The sequence below is a fragment of the Pinus tabuliformis genome, chromosome 1_2, assembly GCF_031772625.1.
Source record: "Pinus tabuliformis cultivar Carrire ecotype Pingquan chromosome 1_2, CPIR1, whole genome shotgun sequence".
Lineage (NCBI taxonomy): Eukaryota > Viridiplantae > Streptophyta > Pinopsida > Pinales > Pinaceae > Pinus > Pinus tabuliformis.
This window is the reverse complement of record NC_142298.1, coordinates 1,083,207,062-1,083,228,583: the sequence shown is the minus strand read 5'-3', so window position 1 is coordinate 1,083,228,583 and position 21,522 is coordinate 1,083,207,062. Positions and strand designations below refer to the sequence as shown.

The following is a 21,522-nucleotide window of genomic DNA, read 5'->3' as shown; positions in this document are numbered from 1 at the left end:
GGCAGCAAGTTAATGAAGATCTTTCAGCAAAGAGCCTTGGGGCAGATCTAGAGAACAACTCCGGAAGCAGCACTAGCAAAAAGCAGCAATCCCTTGTAGGATAAGGGAAAGAGAAAGGTTGATGATAGTCCAGAGGGAGAACAAAGTTGCAGAGTGAAAGTGGATTCAATCCTTATGCAAGAATCTTTGACAGTGGAAGCAAAGAGGAAGAAGAGGATAGAGAGACTAGAGTGGAGGAAGAGAGAAAATAGAGTTTGCGGGAAATAGAACTAAGGGTGTAGAAAACAGAACAAGAACTGGGGAAAGAACAGGAATAGAGAAGGAGAGAAAAATAGGAGAAATAGAAGCAGGAAGAATAAGAAAGGAAAGGTGCAATGATAGAAGAAGTAGTGCCAATTCAAGTTGAAGAGCAAGAACAGAACTAGCCAGCAGCAGAAGGAGAGAGTGAAAAGATGCAGGATTGGGAGCTTGCTCAGCAGATTGAAGAATTGATTGAAGTTGTGGACATGGAGTTGGAACTGGAACAGTGGGATGAATATGTTGACCTTTCAGTCTCCACAACCTCCAGTCGTAGAGTTAGCACCGAGTGAGGAAGGAAATGTAGTTCCTCTTGATGATGGTCTGGTAATGGATGTGTACAGTCTGTTATATAATGAACTTCAAAAGATGATTATACAAGCGTGGAGAAAGCATTTTTCGGATGATCATGCACACCTACATTTATTAGAGAAGGGTGATAGTAGCACACACCAGCGAGAATTCAAATGTCTGTTGAAGCCAAATTGGCCTTCGCAGGTGTGCCGAGATCAAACACTCAGTTTTTTACGGGCGAGAGTAAGCAATTGGTACAAAATCTTTAGGCTTCCTGGAAAGAGATAGAACAGCTCTACACAACAGCACAAAATGCAGTCTCTGCAAAGGTCTACTTGGGGGGGAATGACAACAGCAATACTTGGTGAAGTATCAATGCTTGGAGAGACCATTCAGGAGCTCATGACCATACATAAGGCAGTTGTACACTTACATAGCTTGCATCAGTATAGTGAGGAATTTTTCAAGACTCTTAGGAATGTGAAAATTGTTATCATTGTCTTGCAATAATGGACAATGTGATACAAAGGGGCATCGCTTACTTTGATAAAGAAGATGAAGCCGTAGGCAGAGCTGGAGAAAGCAAGAGTTTGAACGTTGATTCAAAACATCAAGAAACTCACCTCACCCATTGTAAACATTCAAGCCCCATATGTATGGTTGTACAATAGTTTGGATTTCATGGTGAGAACCCAAAATATCCCATTAGCTAGCTCATTCACCGAAGCTAAACGCAAACACCAACCCAAGAAGGAGATTGACGAGTACTTGGAGCAGTAGAGACTGCTTTCCACCAAGGAGGATTTAGAGTTGAATAGACAAACATGCAGAACTAGATCAATGGTCTCATCTAGATCAGAACCATGTTTCTCCTATTCAAGAAAGAACTTAAGACTAGTTCCAAATCATTGTGTCTAGATGTTATGGATGCTAGAGTTTGCTTCCAACCTGACACCAACATGCAGTTTGGGGATGTCATCGCACAGTACCAAGCTTGGAATCGATACATGACCAAGAAGCATCAAGTGGAAGTTGTCGAACTATAGTGTTCCCACACTCAAGCATCATACCATTTTGTCTTGTTAGGTTGTCAACTTGTCTCTACCATATTTTGTCTTATATGGGTATTAGTGTAAATTGTAATATTATTTGTAATTATGTCGTAAGTGAAATTCCAAGTGTCAATATTGGAATATGAAGAGTCATGATGTAATGTAATGAGTCATTTTGTAAAGAAGTTGAAGAGTCATGAGGGTAGTCCAAAGGTCAAAAAAGAGAATTGAAGAGTCACCCCCTCTTGTTATAAATAGAAACTCATAACTCATGTAACAGGCTTTTGGGAGCCAAGCTTTTGGCTAGGCTTAGGCTTAAGAAGAGCTTGGGAGTATTGTGAAGAGCCTTAGCTTCTTCGTAGCATAGAGAGAGTATACTTATTTGGAGGAGCAGGTTTTCTTCACTGTAATGTTCCACTATTAGGGATAGTGGTCATCAATGGTGTATGTATGAATGGAAATTTCACTTATAATAATAAAATTAGAGCCAACACGCTTTCATGAATATGTTGTTAGAAAGGAAGGGAAGACAAAACACAATTCACACATAAAACATGAGTTGCTGCTCTTCTATTGATCACACAAAACATAATGATTACAATGAACTTGGTGAAGGGTATTTAAACCTTTTCCAACTAGCTAACTGCCTAAAATATCTTGACATGCAACTACATGCAATCTCACACTCAAAGTAGTCTATCACTTAACTCACTTGACTCAACACTCAAACACTCAATCATGTAATCACTCAGTTAACTGAATCTCTATTCTTAGCTAACTCGTCATGCAGGAGTAATTATCTTATTTTAACATATGGAAGGGAAAAGCAAGATGGAAATGAAAGAGGAGATATGGAAGAGATTAATGCATGACCTGTTAATGGAGATTCTAGCAAGACTACGTGTGGAAAGCATTGTGAGGTTTCGTGCAGTTTTCAAAACTTGTAAGGAAATGTTTCAATCTGTGGAGTTCAGAGATTTAGTGGCCACCATAGCAGTTTCCTCTAGTCAGGCATTTCTAAATGTTCAGGGAAGGAAATAGTTAACATCCCTTGATTCATCTCAACCATTGTACGTCAAAAACCTATGGATTAGTATAGAAAGGGGCTACAAATTTCAGAGTCTCTCTTTGGATTTTCTTCCAAGCCCTGTTGTTGTGGTGGCCTGTTGCAAGAACCTACTTTGTTGTTGGAGTGGAAAAGAAGAAATTTATATATGAAATCCTATCACCCAAACCTAGATAGAACTTCCAGAGCGTTTTGAAGATTCAGCGTGGGATTTCATTAGTCTAGTTTTTAATACACGCACAACATGCTGTAACCTCATCATTGGAAGGAATTCTACAGCAGATGTCAGGTCAGAAAGGCACTCTACTTCAAGAAAATTTATAGTGGTAGAGATGTATGATTCCAAAACTAACAAGTGGAGTCAATCATAAACAAGTGTGGACAATCTAGTACGACCTCAAGGAGAAGGCATACATTCGAATGGGAGATATTATTGGTTGAATGAATTACATGGCGGGGATTATTTAAGCATAGTTTCATTCGATGGGGAACAGAAACAGTGGAACGTAATCAGCGGGCCAGATAACATACTAGTTGGCATCTTACCACCAACACTTGGTGCCACAATTGTTATGGGCATATAGTGTTAGTTTGTACGGGTTTCCTTTCTTTATGGGAACTTAGTATAGATGAAATAGGAGAGAAATGGTCTCCATTTAAAATGGTGGAAGATGAGCAAGAATTGAGGAGGTTGAGGTTTTGCATGGACATGGCAGTGAATCACAATGGTTGTGCCTTATTTTTTCTACCTTTGGCAAAAATATTTGTTGTTTGGAGCGAGGAAGCAGAGATATTGCAGAAGATAGAGTTCAGGAAACTCGTTGATTTTCCATAGTATTTTAATTCTCATATTTCAGTGCGTGCCTTCCATGTCAACAATATTTTCTGGCCCTAGTATACATAACGCTGCTTATTTTTGTTTTGTTACTTCTTTTGTCTCTTCCATTGGAAGCTCTTTCAGATATTTTTATGGGTTTGGAGAGTATTAGTGGAATTTACTGTTTTTGGAAGTGCTCTAGGCCTGTGTTTGGAGTGTTTGGAGGGTTCTAGAACACCGATGAATGTGTGTTTTTGTTGAAACTTTAGTAGACTTATGATCAAATATATCAATGTTAGTCATGGACACTGTCTTGAATCGAAACAGTTGTCATTTCCTAGGAGAGATTAAAATCAGTTTTGTGGGGATCTCTTTAATTGGATGTTCTTATCTCGTTTGTATCTATTCTTTAGCATAAACTTATAATTTTAGGTGAATAAATTTTGTTTCTATCTTGATAATAGAACAAGGTCGTATAGTTAGTGTTTCCTGCAACTTAGTTTAATTATTGAACTTTGAAATGTATGAACCAACTATCACATTTGAACAAGGGCTATATTGTTCGTAATAATTGAAAATACTTATTATATTTCTCTAGCATTCAATTTTTTAGTTGCCTATTATAGTTTAATATTAATAATTAAATTTTATTATTTTTTATTATATATAAATTTATTTGTTTAAAATCTAATTGGTTCAATTCAAACAACTATATTAGCTAGTATACAAATCCATTTTATTGGACTTGAATTTGAAAAAAAAAAAATATATATATATATATATATACACAATTCACCATATCCCAACCCAAAGCCCTAAAAATGCATTGTGTACTATTATTGTTGGGTCAAAACAACATTGAACATGAGACATATATATATATATATACAAAATTCACCGTATCCCAACCCAAAGCCCTAAAAATGCATTGTGTACTATGATTGTTTGGTCAAAACTGCATTGATCATGGGAACGGATATCAAAAACCAATTTGTTTTAAAAAGAGAAAGTATTAAACCTGAGAATTTATTGTATGATTTGATTAGACAAAATCTAATCTAATCTCTCTTCACTTATAAAAAACACATGACAATTTCTGATATAAGTTTTTGGATATGCATGACTCACTTATTATTATTTAATTTGATTAAATGAGAATATAATCATTCATTAGAGACTAGAAGAACTTTTTTAATGAAGAAATAAAGTGTTACTGCGAGGAATTGTCTGAAAATTCTACATTTGTATTACCCATGTGTATCGATTTTATTTTTTCATATAAACAAATTTTCACATTCACTTTTATTATAAAGAAAAATGACTCATCATTAAAGAAATATTAAAAAAAACCTATGCCTGATTTTTAAAGCACAATGTCTCACAAATAATAGTGTTTGAAGAATATGAAATTTACCATTTTGGAAGCCAGCCCACGCCAAGTCGTAAAGGATAATGTATGAGACATATATCTACAATAACAAGTACGATTCATGGCTGTCATTTCTTAGAGGGAGCCTCTCGGAAAAAAATATATACGCTGCTAAAAGTTAACAGAGAAGACGTTCCGACCACTGAATCAACCTAAAAGTTAACAGAGAAGACGTTCTGACCACTGAATCAACCTAAGCCGAACATATTTACCCCTGGCAATCCCCCGTTATATGTACTTTCAGACGGGAAAATACATGTATGTTTTATGGCTGTCATTTTCAGAAGGGGAAGCTGTGTCAAACATGAGAAGCTTAAAAAAAAAGGCATATACCGATAAAATTATTTTTTATATCGATAAAATTAACCGAGAAGGGGATTTGACGAGTAAATCAATTTGAACGGAACATATTTACAACTGGTACTCTCCGTTGGGACATAATAAAGAAATGTGAATAGCTGACATGCTAATAAATTTCACAGAGCTCGCATGCTCCGATGACATAAGAAATTGTTCACACTGAATCTGACATCCACTGAACAAGGGGCTATAAATTAAGACTGAAATTCTGGTTTCTGAAAAACCCATTGGTATGGTATCTTGTTTATGTAATCAGGATCATATTCACTGTACTTTGGGGGAATAGAGACTATTTTGGGATATACTTTTGTAATTTGGCAGTTGTTTAAAGAATGATAGAGTTTTTAGTTTTGGTTAATGAAACTGGAAAGTTGTTTCAATTCAATTTACTCTTATTTTGGTTGAAGTTTCCTATTGATCATTTCAATGTCTTTCTACTTTACACTATAGTTAATCGAACAAGATAATATTTCTATATAAATCTGTCCAAACCATATTTTAATTAATTTTTAGTTTTTTTGGTTTATTTTGAAAAATATATTTACTTTTATATTTTCAAAATTTAAAATTTAAAATTTATTATTAGAAGGGTAGTCAAGACGAAGACAGAGAAGGTGGGTAGACAAAGATGGAGAGGGGTGAACCCACAGTTAGTTGGCTGGCGTGGGTCGGTCGGAGTAGTCTCGCTGGCATGAAACTTAAATGGTAAATTTTCGACTCATTAGTCTACCCCAGTTTCTCATTAGCCTTCGATGATGGACCTTGTTTCAAAGAATGCTCTAATGCAGAGGCGCGGTAAAAGAGATAACACAAAATATTAAAAATTACTGCTGATTGGGACAAAATTTTCGTGGATGAATGTATACAATATTGGAGGATGGGTTACAAAGAGTTTTGTACCCTTCCTTTCTATATTATGTGGGACATTTGGAGATGCATTAATGCATTCATATTTTATCACTATCCATTGGATATTGAGTGAACCAACCTCAAGATATGTTCATACTTCAACGAGACTAGTACTATAGTTAACAAAGGATCGGTGAGATGCATCAATGTGGTGTACATATGGAACAAATACCTTGTGGGGTTTTTTTGATGGGGCTACAAATTAGAATATATGTGTCAGTGATGTTTACATCGAATTAAAGTCTCGCTGATACTTTCATTTTTTCTAAAACAGAGGGGTGGACATATACATTAGGATAAAGATTATTGCTTTATGGAGTGTATTATACTGCACCAAATGGTTATCGATTGAGGTGATGGATGTATTTGGGGGCTCTAAAGTGGTTATTGACTGGTTTGTGGGCAAGATTTCCTTTGATCCTCATATGTTCTCCTATTGGATGCAAAGGATTGGGTAACATGGTTAGACTATTTGGTGGGTTGACATTTACACATATTTATTGGGAGCAAAATGAGATTATTGATGCTTTATCACAAGTAGGCCATAAATATCATCTGGGCAAGATTATCTACTGAGCCTACATCAACGACTGCTATATTGGGACGTAGAAAATCCACTGTGCATGAGCACTTTCATATAACATAAAAACATTTTGGCAATTTCTATTCCAAATCTAACATCATTAATATGTAGTGGATGTAACTAGATATGTTTTTATATTTGGAATATCTTTATGATAGGTGATACATGAGATACATAGATTATCTTGTATATTCTTGGTATTTCTAGTGCATATGTGAAATATAGTATGCAAATATTGTGATATGTAAACAATCTTAAATATAATAGAAAATATGTTGATTTTTTCTTTTTGAAAAAGAAAAACTCCCTGAAACACTCTATCCTCATTATAATGAAAATAATAGTGTAGTTGTAATTCATGACCAGATTGTAGAGGGAAATCATATTTTCAAAATATGAACTATAATATAATAATAATCGGAACCAAACCAGTTCGCCTCATCTCTGAGACTTTTTTTTAAATCTTTTATACACCATTTTCCTTTAACATTTCCATGTTTTAGATAAAAGATGGATCCTTTTTCTTTTTATTGGTAAGACATGGCTATGTGTTTAGTCATGGTTTGATACTAGCTATTTATCTAATATTAGTAATTTATATACTAAACTTTAGATAGATATGGGCTAAAGTAATAGATCTCTTTGATTGATTTGACAATCATCAATGGCCAATAAATGCATGGTGCTATTGGCTATTTATCAAATATATGTAACTTGAATATGCAAACATAGACTTAAATATGGATATAGGCTAATATAATAGATTTGTTTAGTTCGCTTTACAATAATTCATGTTTAATAGAGGCATGGTGCAATGCTATTTTGTTTTATAAATTTTGAAACAAGATGACTATTTTTCTTGTTTATATGGTACTTTACATGAGTTTTGTTGTTACCATCATCATGCATTGCATGATACTTACGCATATATCACTTTTGTTTTCACGGTGCATTCCATGTTACCCTGCATCTTAAAATGTAGAGCTTGGTGGGATGAAAATGGTTTATATAAATGATACATGATCATATATTTTTGGAATTACATGATTATATTCTTTTTGGAAATTGAAGAAATTAATCTTTTATTTAATATATGAAATGACGTTATTTACCCTTTGGCGACTTAATAAGTTATAGTATGTAATTTTAAAATATTCATAATTTTAAATCAATGTTTTATATTGGACAATTTAATAAGTTTTTTTCTTAATAAGTTTTTGACAAAGAATGAAAAATGAAAGTGTGGTGCAAATATTTCTCTTCTAAATATTCAAAATAGTTAAATAGAATACATAGAAAACATCAACAATAAATTATTGGAGTGAAACTTGACTAAACTGAAGTAAGATTGAACTGATTGTGACACCTAGCAGAAAATGGAAATAAATGTGATGACTCCTAGCAGATAGTGAGATTAATATCTGAACATCCCCTCCTAATCTCAACTGTTACAAGTAGAGGCATTTACAATGCCTAATTGATCTCTTTGAAATTCAAATACATTTTTTCCCGGAGTAGTCTACCTAGGCGGTAGAATGGCCCTTTTTTCGGCATCGGCCGGAAAATTGTCCGGCTCCGGCTACCGAAAATCTCTCCCTCCTCCACCACCATCTCTGAGCTCCACCACCCTCTTTCTCTGCCACCCTCCCTGACCGCCCTGACATTCCCTGACAAAAAAACAGGATGCGCGCCTGACATCCCTGACCGATCGGGGATGAGCTGGAATTCATGCGGGGAGTAGAATCGCCGATTCGAAATGGTCACCCGCGCCCCATTCAAGCTCTGATACTCACTACCCGCTCTGCGCTGCGCTTCCGCTGTGCTGGCTTACCCCTCTGCGATTCCGCACTGCAGCTCGGAGGCCAGGTACTCCTCGCTACTCCTTAATCGATTCCCTATTGAACACACATAAAACCTTGAACCTGCCTTCCAGTGACGTTATATCAAATTCGAGGAATGTGGAAAATTGCATAAACTGGTGCATTTTTTATTCCATCATCTGTATGTCTCGCTATCTTCTCCTCGACCCATATGGTTTGAGCTCCCCAGGGCCGTAGTTATTGGAGAGGGCTGAAGCTATACCCATGACCATGACAGGAAGACGACCATGGATGGCAATGAAGATTGTCCAATGTTGGACTCAGCAATGGCAATGGGGGCGAAGCATGAGCCAGAAGGCGAATGTGAAAGTGAGGACCAGAGACCACGCCTTTGATGATTACATGGATGTCTATAAGAAGGTGAGAAACGTAGAGAAATTCCAGAAGATAATCCTATCTCAGCCTAACCAATCCATCTGCATCGCAAGGCTCGACACTCTCGCCCGACGACACGGCATGAAGATGTTCGAGTCGGGCGGTTTCGTCCTCAAATTCCCCCACATTTTCGAAATATTCGAGCACCCTGTTCAAAGGCTGCTGTGGTGCAGATTAACCTCGGCTGCTCTCCAGCAGATAGAAGAAGAAAAGGCGGCCTTGGAGGCACAGAAAGAAGAGGCAGTGACCAGGCTCCGAAAGCTTCTGATGATGACCGCTGGTGGCAGAGTCCGGTTGGAGCATGTGCAACACATGAGCCAGGAACTTGGTATGCCCGAAGATTTCGAAAGCTCCATTATTATGAAAAACCCTCACTACTTTTGCCTCACAGGCGAGGAGACAAAGTATGCCAAGACCAAGTATCTGGAGATTGTTGAGCGTGATCCTCAATTGAGTCTGTGCGCCATAGAGAAACTAAGAGAGCAGGAGTACAGAGAACGCGGTAAGAGTGAAGAAAATATTAGGTTTTCATTTATTGTCAATTTCCCCCCAGGGTTTAAGATCAGCAAGGCTTATAGAATATTTGTATTCAATTGGCAGAGATTGCCCTATTGGTCTCCCTACGAAGACATAAGCAGGCATGATCTCAGGTCCCTCGAAGCCCATAGGCGTTTGGAGAAACGAGTGGTTGCTACAATCCACGAGTTCCTGAATCTCACTGTTGAGAAGAAGATTACATTGGAGAAGATTGCCCATTTGAGGCACTCTTTCTATTTGCCTAATAAGCTGAAGAATTTCCTCCTGCAGTATCAAGGTATTTTCTATATTTCGACTCGCGGCAACAAAGGTAAGCTTCATACCATTTTTCTCAGGGAGGCTTATAAGAAGGGGGAGTTGATAGAGCCCAATCGTCTGTATTTGGCTAGAAGGAAATTGGTAAACTTGATAATGTTGAGTCCTAGAAAGGCTACCTATGATGAGAGCTTGGTGCATTATATGAAGGACAAAGATGATGAGCAAGTCACAAGGGAGTATCTTGAAAGAAGCGTCAGATTGGATGCAAATCTGGCTTCAGAAAAGATTGCCAATTTAAGCCAAAAGACCTCTGAAAGACCTGGACAAGTTTCTTTGGGGCACGGGGCCAATGCATTTGAAGATTCACAGTCCATTGGTAGGTTTAAGGGGGACAATGCATTTGAAGATACACAGTCCATTGGTAGGTCTACGGGGGATATAGACATGCAGTTTTCTAATGGCTCAAGAGAGAATATTGAGGAAATTATGGCGAGAAGAAATCAGTAATATTGGACAGCAGGCATCTTGGTTTTCTCGTTGGTGCAAACAGAGTTGCAAATCAATTTATAAAGAGTGATTAAGGTCAGGCTGCAAATGCATATTTAGAAATTAATCTTCAACTGGCTGCTAATAAATGTCTTAAGTTACAGTATCGGGAAAGTTCCTAGAAGTTTCAAGGCCCAAACAGTGACCATTCGTCAAAATCAAGATATTGGAGAGAACGCGGACATTTTTATGTTGGTTTTTAGGTTCCTCATTTGCGTCAAGTTCTGGTCGCTGCAGCTTGACTTGGAGGTATAATTGTAAGCTTTTGCTGGATGGTTGCAGCTCGCAGCTATATGGACCATGGCTAGGCCGTTTAATTCAGATGATAACAGAGTCTTTGCATTGGCAATCTTGAGATGACATTTGGCTCAAATCCGTTTGAAAGATTGCACCATATTCTGTCATAAATGATTAAAACCTAATATGGTGGACGTTGCAGCTCTCAGCTATATGGAGCATGGCTAGACCGTTTAATTCAGATGAAAACACATTATTTGCGTTGGCAAGATGGGGTTTGGCCCAAATCTGTTAGAAACAATGCGTCATATTGTGTCATAAACTTTTGATTAAAACCTATCGTGCTGTACATTGCTTTGAAAACCCTTGTGACTCAGGCTTGTGGGCAAGAGACACTTCCATTTGATGTTGCAGGCAAACTTTGCTCCATTGTTGACAATCTTGATCGGTGTTGTGTGCCAAGAAGTGATGTAAAGGAGAAAATTGAGTTACACTTATATTTTTTGCCTTTTAACTAATTGACAATGAAGTTTTGTAGTCTTATCCCAGTCAATTGTTGCTCTACAAAATGCGGCTGTGATCTTTAATGTAAAACCAAACTTTAGTTTTTTAATTAACAGGGATTGCCAATTGGAAAACGTGCATATTTTTAATCGATGGTGTTGTCTATGCTTTATAATGTTGAAACAACATTCATTTTCAACAACAGTTTGCACCCATTAGAAAATGCACTTATTTTACAACGAAGTTTGCAGCCATTAGAAAATGCATTCGTTTTGCAACAAAGTTTGCACCCAATTAAAAAAATGGAGTACAGGTGATGAATTTCTACGAATCACAGGCAGGAATTTGCATTTGATTGCAATAGTCCTTGTGAAAAGAAATTTGGTGCTCTGAGTTCTTAATTTTATAAGAAGTTGATTATGTGCATGTGTTGATATGTTTTCAATGTTGTCTATCACAATAGTGGTCTGCTTAGATTCTAACATATTGTGTATGAGCTGTATCAGGTATGCCTAGGAGCTGTACACATTGCTCTTTGTAAAGTATGAAGTCTAACAAAGAGCATCTCACTAACAACTTTCCAGGAAAAAGATTCAGGGTGAAATCAACAAGGCTATATTTATTGAAAAGGGAGTTTTTTTTGCAAGGAAAACCTTGCAGAAAACTCGCAACTACCTTCCCCATGATTCACGGATGGTAATTGGAGATCAGAGCCTAACCCCAGGGGACGCAGGGGATCAAGAGAGTCGAACCTGTGAGCTCACCAACTTTGATAAATAGATCTCATGTATGGCTAATGACTACTTGAGCTTGAGAGAACCCAAAAAAGATGAGTTTTTACTATTAAAGATTTTTTAATCGTTTAGCTCAAATATTATAGATATATTTTTAAAATTAATTGATTAAGAGTTAAAATCCAAAATAACCTACTCCACGCCTACCAAGTCCCTCCCTTCTCCCTCAATTTGCCATGGGTTGTTTTGTGGTGCATTCTATATTTGCTTAAGAAATCTGTGAATGATGGTTAATGGCCACATTTTTACCCCAATATCTAGGGATCAAGGTTTCTTGGCTGCATATTCCCTAACAACATTTGTAGTGAGGCGAGTCCTTGGTGCATATTTCATTGTTTGATGATCTGGATTGGATCATTATATTATTTGTTATCCATTTCAATGCTTTCAGAGTGGAAATAATGGAGGATTCAACTCACAAGACTATTTTTACCTGTAGATTTTGTTTTGGTGAATTGGGGTTTTAAATCTTTTGGAGGCATTTGAGGTATTTTTTGAAGTTTTTTGGGGTCCAAAAGGTCCTGCTTGCACTAGACCTCCTGGTGTTGTTCTTCACTCATATACCTTTTCAATAACGCAAGAAAGACTTCAAATGGAGTTTTTATGCAAAAGTTATGCCACTTGGAACTTGACCTTCCGATTTTGTCCAACATGATTCGAGAGGATGTCACATCAACCCATTACTCATGGAAAAGGGGTTAACCACATGACCATGATGAAGAAGATTCTAGAAGACTTGAGTTGTAAGTCACATTGAGGATTGAATGGGTCACATTTAACCCCTAAATGGCTATTGGGCTGTGCTATAACCAGGCATCTAGGAGGAAACGACGTTCGATTCTATTCTAGTGCATTTTGTTCCATAGTTAAGTAGAGTAGTTGAGAAAGGATAGAGAAAGGGCATAACAAAGAGGGTTTGTGTTTTGTTGTAGTCCCCAGCCCATACGTCTCTCTCCTTTGTATTTGCATTATTTTCCATTCAGAGAAAGAGAGAGTAGAGTAGCCTCTCCTTCGAGCTGGAAAAAGTAATTCTTATAGTATAAATTTCGGATTTCAGTAAATTTTTATTAGATCTGTTGTGACGATTTGTCTTATGACAATTTATGGATCATATTGGTGTCAGGATTCAGAGCAAGTGTCTTTGGGTATTTTTTGGTAAGTTGGAGGGGATCTAGATCCGTTTAAGCAGAAAGTCGTAAAACCCTAGCCATGGTTGATGAATCTATCAACAACCCTTGAGACGCGGCAAAGGAGAGGTTCTCAAGGTTGAAAGAGTAGGTTGAAGAAATCAATCGCAATATGAACCTCTTATTAGCGGCTTTGGCGAACAAGATTGGAATTGGAGAAGGTGAGTGTTCCAACTTAGAGGTTAGTTAGAGGGCAAATTAGGGGATCAGGAAGAACTAGAGGAGTCTAAGAAGGAACCCAAAAGAGACAACCCAATTTGAGTGCCATGAACCATTCATAGTCCCTATTCAAGATGGAAGCGAAGGTCAACATCAAGCCATATCAAGGTGAGATTGATGCTTTGAAATTAGATCACTGGTTGTAGCAACTAGAAGCTTATTTTAATGTTCATCACATAAAGATTAAAAATTTCTTTCGCCTATTTAAAACTAGAGGGCCACCCCTGACTTGGTCGGAAAACTATATGGAAATCCTGAGGTTGGTAGGGGATCCTCCAGCGACTAAGTGGACTATGGGAGAATTTCAAAACTCTGAGAATGTCCCAACTCAATTCTATTGGGTATGTAGAGGACTAGTGGATCTAGTGGCATTACTTTAGGTAGAGATAGAGGAAAAGTGTACAAGAGTACACCACTGAATTCAGGAAGATCACAATAATGTTGGGTGTCTCTCCCAAAAATCCAGTTGTACTCCTCAAGTATCTGGGGGGTCTAGACTCTACACAACCGTTCGCGGAATTAAGCGATGTTGTTCAAACCCAAGACAATGGATGAGGCGTGTGTATAGGAATAGTACCTGGAAAACATAGGCCAGAAGAAAGGGCAATCAAGTGGGTCAAAGTAGAAGGAACACCAAGAAGTTTCCAAATAAGGGAAGAAGAAATAGAAAGGGAGAAAGGACAAAAACCACAACACACTAGTGCAAAGATCTCAACGACCACCATAACCAATGTAACATTGATGGACATACAAAAGAGAAGTGTTGGAAAATACATCCAAAACTCAACCCGAAGAACTGAAAAAATGATAGGAAAAAGGAAAATATCATGGCCACAAATTCCAATAATTAGGTGGAAAACAACTTGGACGTGGATGAGAAGATTGTCTACATATTAGTGTTGAAGGGGGTGAATATGAGTCGCTTTCAAGAAAAAAAAGGAGATGACCAAACTGTTCCAGATAAAGATGAAAGTCAAGAAGATGAAAATTGATGCTCGATTTGACTCAGGATTGTAGTTGAATCTCATTGTAGCAGAGCGGGTAAACAAATTGGGATTAAAATATCATGATCGTCCAAGCCCATATTCACTGTGATGGGTAAATGAGAATGCATAAATAAAGGTAACTAAACAATACAAAATCCAATTCGCTATTAGTGTTGATTTTATTGATGTAGTAGAACTAGATGTAGTTCGACTTGGTAAATGTGTAGTGGTGTGTGGATGAACTAAGTCTATTGTGAGATTTCATGTGGTATGGTTCCACTAAGTCTATTGTGAGACAAGTCAAGCAATTCCAAATTTTTGCACTCTCCTAAAGAGGCAGGGATCTTATTAGATAAGAAGTTGTGATGAAGAAAAAGCCTTCTTAGTTGTTTAAGGTAGTGCAAGGAATCTGGAATTCTTCCAAAAAGCATGTTTCCACTAAGGTCTAAGAGACCAAGATGTTGCAATGGTTGAAATGCATTTGGAATGTTTCCTTCTAATTGATTGTACCCACAATCCAATCTTTCTAATTTTACAAGGCTTTTCAAAGATGGAATGCTACCATTGAAAATATTTGTTCTTAAATACAAGTAGGTTAAACCACTAAGATTACTAATCTGCAAAGGGATGTTTCCTTCTATTCTGTTCTCATGTAAATCCAAGATAGAAAGATTGCGAGAAAGTTTGCCTATCGTAAATGGCAAAATTCCACTGAATTTATTCTTTCCCAAGTATAGTTTTTCCAGATGAGAGCAATTGGAAAGAGCTGTAATGAAGGGCATGTTGGTAAGACCACCACTTTCAAATTGATTAAAACCTAAGTTTAATCGTTTAAGGAGGGATAGCTTACCTAGCTCTATTGGCACAATCCCTTGTAAATAGTAGTTTGAACCTACGGACAGTCTTTCGAGTTTCGAACAATTTCGAATGGAATTTGGTAAGTTTCCACTGAGCTGATTACCAAGTAAATTGAGTGTATTCAAATTGTTGAGCTTACCCAACTCCCAAGGGATGTGCCCCACTAAGTTATTCATGGCAACCTGGAAGTCAGTCAAAGAGGAGAGATTTGACACAGAAATGGGAATGGACCCTGAGAGTTTATTTACATGAAGGTAAAGAATTTGTAGGCTAGTGAGGAGACCCAGTTCATGTGGAATATTGCCAATGAGTTCATTGTCAGAAATTTTTAAGTAAAGCAAAGAAGAAATATTTGACAAGGAAACGGGAATCTTACCGGACAGTTTATTCTTAAAAAGGTCAAGGAATCGCAAATTAGTAAGCAGGCCCAATTCAGGTGGAATACTGCCGGTGAGTTCGTTCATAGAAATATCCAACTCAACCAAAGAGGAGAGATTTGACAAAGAAGCAGGAATGTTGTTGGACAAGTCATTTCAATAGAGGTCGAGGACTTGAAGAGAATTGAGTAAGCCCAAATTTTGTGGAATGCTGCCAGTTATATTGTTGGTGAAAATTTCCAAATCAATCAAAGTGGAAATATTAGACAAAGAAGTGGGAATGTTTCCCGACAATTCATTTTGAAAAAGATAAAGCGTTTGCAACCTCTCAAACAAACCGAATTGTGGCGGAATGGCACCAGTAAGAGCATTTTTCGCTATATTTAAAGTAATCAAGGCTGAGAGGTTTCCAAAGGAAGAGGGTATAGTACCTGTGAGCTCATTTGCTTCTAAGATAAGCTGCTGCAAATGCGAAAGGGAACCCAACTCCAGAGGAATATTTCCTGTCAGATAGTTAAATGAGAGGTTGAGCTCAACCAGATTATGGCAACTCGAAAGGTTACCGGGAACGCTTCCTTCGAATTGATTGGAATACAGCCACAGTTCTCTCAAACGAAAGAGGCGTCCCAGTTGAGGTGGGATATTACCGTGGAGCGCATTGTTTGAAAGATCTATCGAATGGAGAAACGATAAATTGCCGAGAGAAGGAGAAATGGAGCCTTGCAGATCCATGGCAGTGAGGTTGAGGGCAATGACCCTGTCCATTTGATGGCGCCGGGTGCAAGTAATTCCAGTCCAATTCCACAACGGATTGGTGGGATTCCAGTCGACCATGGATTGCTGAGGATCGTTGGCAATAAGGGACTTGAATTCCAACAACGAGACCCGATCATCGTGAATTGGGCGAGTTGAGGATGAAGAAAGGAAGAGAATAAAAAAAAGAGAAAAGCAAAAACGGAGAGACGACATGATGTTTGAAACGCGGGGAAAGATCAATGGATGAATGCATGCAGTGTGTGGATGAACTGGGCTACTAGCACAGCTACTTATAGCTTGCCAGGGAGAGGGAGGAGCATAAGTGCTCAAAACTCTGCCAAGAAAAGAGAGAATACCTATTCTGCCATTCAAATTTGTATCGTTGTCACAGTGTGGTCGCTAATTATAACGTGTTTCTATCGCGGTTACAATCATTTCTGCTGGCCACTTGACTTTAAGTGTTACCATCTGTATCACGAATAAGATTATTACGATATTTTCTGCGTTCCCACTTACCGCAAGCGTTGCGAACTGGTATCACGAATAAGTATAATCTAAGAGTTGTATATTAGGGTTAGGTTGGAGTGCCTACGCTTATATTGCTGTCAACACACGATAGTTCTCACTTTCTATCATTGTTACAAACGAATAGAGTCACATCGTCACTGGCGGGCATTATCAACAACACGCGAGTCATGTGGTCACAGGCAGGCATTATCAACAACGCGCGTCCATAACTTTTACAATTCAACTTAATCCCTTAATGTTTCTATCGCGGTTACGATCATTTCTGCTGGCCACTTGCCTTTAGCGTTACCAACTCTCTATCACGAATAAGATCAATGCGATATTTTCTGCGTCTCATGTGGTCACAGGCGGGCATTATCAACAACGCGCGTCCATAACTTTTACAATTCAACTTAATGTTTCTATCGCGGTTACGATCATTTCTGCTGGCCACTTGCCTTTAGCGTTACCAACTCTCTATCACGAATAAGATCAATGCGATATTTTCTGCGTCTCATGTGGTCACATGAGGGCATTATCAACAACGCGCGTCCCTAACTTTTACAATTCAACTTAATCCCTTAATGTTTCTATCGCGGTTACGATCATTTCTGCTGGCCACTTGCCTTTAGCGTTACCAACTCTCTATCACGAATAAGATTAATGCGATATTTTCTGCGTGGCATGTGGTCACAGGCGGGCATTATCAACAACACGCGCCCATAACTTTTACAGTTCAACTTAATCCCTTAATGTTTCTATCGCGGTTACAATCATTTCTGAAGGCCACTTGCCTTTAGTGTTACCAACTCTATCACGAATAAGATTATTGTGCAGTGATGTGTGGTTTAACGGTAAGTCAAACGGGCGAAGCTCGGGAGACCAAAGTTCAAATTTCATGGAGTACAGTGACCTGCTGTGGTGGCGGCTAGAGGGGCGGACCCCCCTGACCGCTGGGTCTGCTCTTGCTAAAATCATAGGATCTTAGCATACCCGACTTGCAGATGGTTGGTTATGCTCTTGGTGTTATAGTGGCAGCAATGAGGTTTAATGCTGGATCTCCCGTGGATTAAAACTTGATAGTTACCGATTCACCATGTGGTTAAAAAAAAAGATTATTGCGATATTTTCTGCTGTCATGTGGTCACAGGCCGGCATTATCAACAACACGCGTCCATAACTTTTACAATTCAACTTAATCCCTTAATGTTTAATGTTTCTATCGCGGTTAGAATCATTTCTGCTGGCCACTTGACTTTAGTGTTATCATCTGTATCATGAATAAGATTATTACGATATTTTCTGCGTGCCCACTTGCCGCAAGCGTTGTGAACTGGTATCACGAATAAGTATAATCTAAGAATTGTACCGTGACGTGGCCCCTTCGTTACCTCCTTTGGCCGACATTGTTCACATAATGAAACTTATTTCAAGCCTCTTCAAGGGGTCCTCTTAGTACCAGCCTCCGGGTTAAGAGGCGCTCGAAATACCTTGCAGCTAAAATGCCCAAAACCGTTTGTTGGGGAACTTCTTTGTTCGCGGCAATTCTTAAAAACAAGTCACTAAACTAATCATTGGTAACGGCATGGTACTATGGTAGCATGCATGTTACTCCATTAGCATTCACTTTCGGATCAGATCCATCTCTCCGGGCCTCCGGCGTCCGCTGGCAACACCACTCCGACTTAAGAGAAAGTAAGCATTCAACCAGTGGTCTTTCATAGTGAGAAAATGGTTTAATTTACAGAAGTTATAAACTCAAAATAAAAATGTTCATTATCTCAAAATAAAATATTTATTATCATATATATAAAAGAGGAAGGAAGTATTCAACCATAAAAAAGATAAATATTATGGTGATTCTAATATTTCAATTTTTGGTTCTTCTAGTAAGCATGTTGGTGAAGATGTTTGATATATTTTAGGGTAATTATGTATTATAGTTATTGGTGGGAAATTTCAAATTAAAAATCATCAATAAAATTAATGTTAAATTTGCTTATAACATTGAAAATGAAGCAAAGTAATATGATCTAATACTTCTATAAGGCTTAACTAATAGTATTATTCATAAGACAATTTTAAAGGTTTAGAATAATGATAAAAAAGTCAAATAAGGGTTGGAAAAGACTATATTGATTGAATGTGAGGTTGAAGCTTAAATTCTAGGAGATAAAAGAGTGGATGGAGTGGAGAGTAAAGATGATGCAATTTCTAAACAACAAATTATGAAAGTTGGGATTTGGAATAGTCCAAATAAGTCAACTCAGGTGGTGAAAACCATCTCTACTACTAGATCCAAGAAACTATTTGTAAAGAATGATGAGGGTATGATCAGATCATAGTTAGTCCTAGTCTTCTCTCTAGAATGGTTAATAAATACACATAAACAACCCTTATAGGAAGGTTTCGTGTAAATCAATATACAAAGAAAGGATTGCTAAATGGATGGAATATCAATAGCGTAGAAAGCATGAATATTTCCTCCTTGGCCCTCAGGGGTTTCAACACCTTCCTTTTTAAAATATCTATGGATAACTTGAAAGTTTTTAATGATGTAACATAGTTTTTGGATGCTTCAAATATGACAATTTATTAATGGAATCCATGTTTCAACCCATTGTGGGACACATCTCTAAACATTCAATATGGGTCTAAATTCCATATCTACCTATAGAATTCTAGAGTGAAATATATTATTTGGTCGTTAGGGGCAAACTTGGCATATTCTTAAATATATATAAGCCTACCTAAATGGTCCCAATAAAATTGTTGCTAAGATATTCATTGAGGTGTAAGTGAATGAAGTTTTGTAATGTGTTAGTTGGGAAATTAAGGATAAATTGTGATTTGGAAGCTATCATTCGACTAGTTGAATGAAAGTGAGTTGGGAGATGCAGGATGGCACTATTAATTCCATCCCACTGCACAATGAATGAATCTCCATGCCCGCAGAGTTCTCCAACAACTTCAACCATAAACTAATTAAATATAAAGACCACTGAGAGAAAAGGAAATTGATGTGCATGAGCCATTTGTTACGAAGCATGTGACACTCGGAGGAATCTTAAATTCATGGACAGAAAATGAAAGACAGTCGGACCCCATTTCCCTTTGTTCTCTTTAATCATGAGATGGACTAGAATGAGTGGGAGGCAAATGACCTTACCCCAAAATGAGACAATTTCCAATGATGTCATCTTTATGGATGGAGCTCGAACGTCTTGGAATTCTAAACATGATTAAGGGATAGAGGCATGATTAACTAAACCTTGATCCATCTCTATTCTACCTTGACCAAGTGTGGCTGAATTTAGACATGCCTTTACACATGGAAATGCTCCAACTGCTCAAATTGAGAAGAAATTAGAGTAATCCTTTAAAGAATGGGAAGATGATCAAAGCATGACACATTATTTCCCTTGATTAATTATTGAATGACAAACATTAAGTCACAAAAAACAATAATCTAGTTATTTTATTTGCGAGAGATATTTCCAAACCTTTCCACAAAGCGATGAACTCAACTTGGTTGTTGGTCAGACTTGGTGACACCAAGTCCTCAAGAAAATTGAGACACAATTTTTCCATCGAAGCTAACTATTGCCCCTCCCGCTCTTGCCTCCCCCAACTCCCCAAATATATATTGAAATTTAACATCTACATTATTAACCTCTTTATATTTCTATAAATGAATCGAACCCTAAGAGTCCCCCTCCTCTACCATTTTCCTCTTACACTATTCTCATGGGACACTTTTGCTAGGGAGGTCCTACCATAATCATAAGGAGAATTCCTCATATGGACTATGTCACAACTCCAATCCTAACCTCAAGTTATTTTATTTTATAAAAAGAAAATAATTTTACAGCCTGAATGTTTACAAAATCCAGATACCAACTTTACTTTCAATATTCATTCACATTTGTCCATATTATATGATTGAACATTGTTCTTATTTATCAAGGAAAGCCTTTTGGTTTCCCCAATATAGGTTATAGTTACAACAGACACATATCTTATAATGCTTATTTACTATGATGACTACTAGTATTATTGCTCGAATTTTTTTCTTCCCCCTTATTTCTCAAATTATTACATGCTCACTTTATTATTTTCTCTCAATTAAAAAGGATTTGCAATGGCATGTCTCCTAGATAATACATTCAATCTATACACTCTTGTATTAGCCTTGACTCGAAACCCACCTGTCCATATGTATTGTTGTTAATAAAGGTACCCTCCCTTGGGCCTACTACATTCATTCTCATTGGGGGTTACCCATGGTATATGTTGCATGGTGGTTATGTATATGGGATATTATTTGTGCAACGACCTTTTAATTCTCGAGGGTGTTGATAATACAAAGTAGAAACTTGAATTATTAAGATTTGTATGGATATGTTTACCACAAGATTTATGATATGAAACCTCTGGAACCTTGGTACAATTCCTTGAGGATTTCAAAGGGACATTTTTAATATATTTATTTATTGATCTATGATCTAGGCATTACATATGTCTATCAAGTAAGATCTACCACTAATCTCAATTGGCTTTCCATTAGGGTAACTTCCCTAGGGTTCGTCAAGAGTCTTTAGTCATTTTATTCTTTACCGGAGCAGTGCTTTTCCCTTGGTGTATTAGGGTTTGATACATACAGATGGCGTTTATGACTCTGGAGGAGCCCAACT

At 37.5% G+C, this 21,522-nt stretch overlaps 1 protein-coding gene and 1 pseudogene across 1 annotated transcript in view; one reads left to right on the top strand and one right to left on the bottom strand.

Moving 5' to 3' along the window:
* The window catches only part of LOC149209912 (uncharacterized), a 33,822-nt gene extending 16,822 nt beyond the window's left edge, over window positions 1-17,000 (bottom strand). Inside the window, exons 1-2 of the mRNA XM_089396550.1 lie at window positions 15,997-17,000; window positions 4,941-4,995 (exon numbers count right to left, since the gene is read on the bottom strand). Coding sequence (XP_089252676.1) covers window positions 4,941-4,995; window positions 15,997-16,534 — 593 coding nt within the window. The 5' untranslated portion in view covers window positions 16,535-17,000. The remainder of the gene's footprint in view (window positions 1-4,940; window positions 4,996-15,996) is intronic.
* LOC149209913 (protein ROOT PRIMORDIUM DEFECTIVE 1 pseudogene) lies at window positions 8,161-11,253 on the top strand (annotated as a pseudogene).
* Window positions 17,001-21,522: the final 4,522 nt, after the last annotated feature.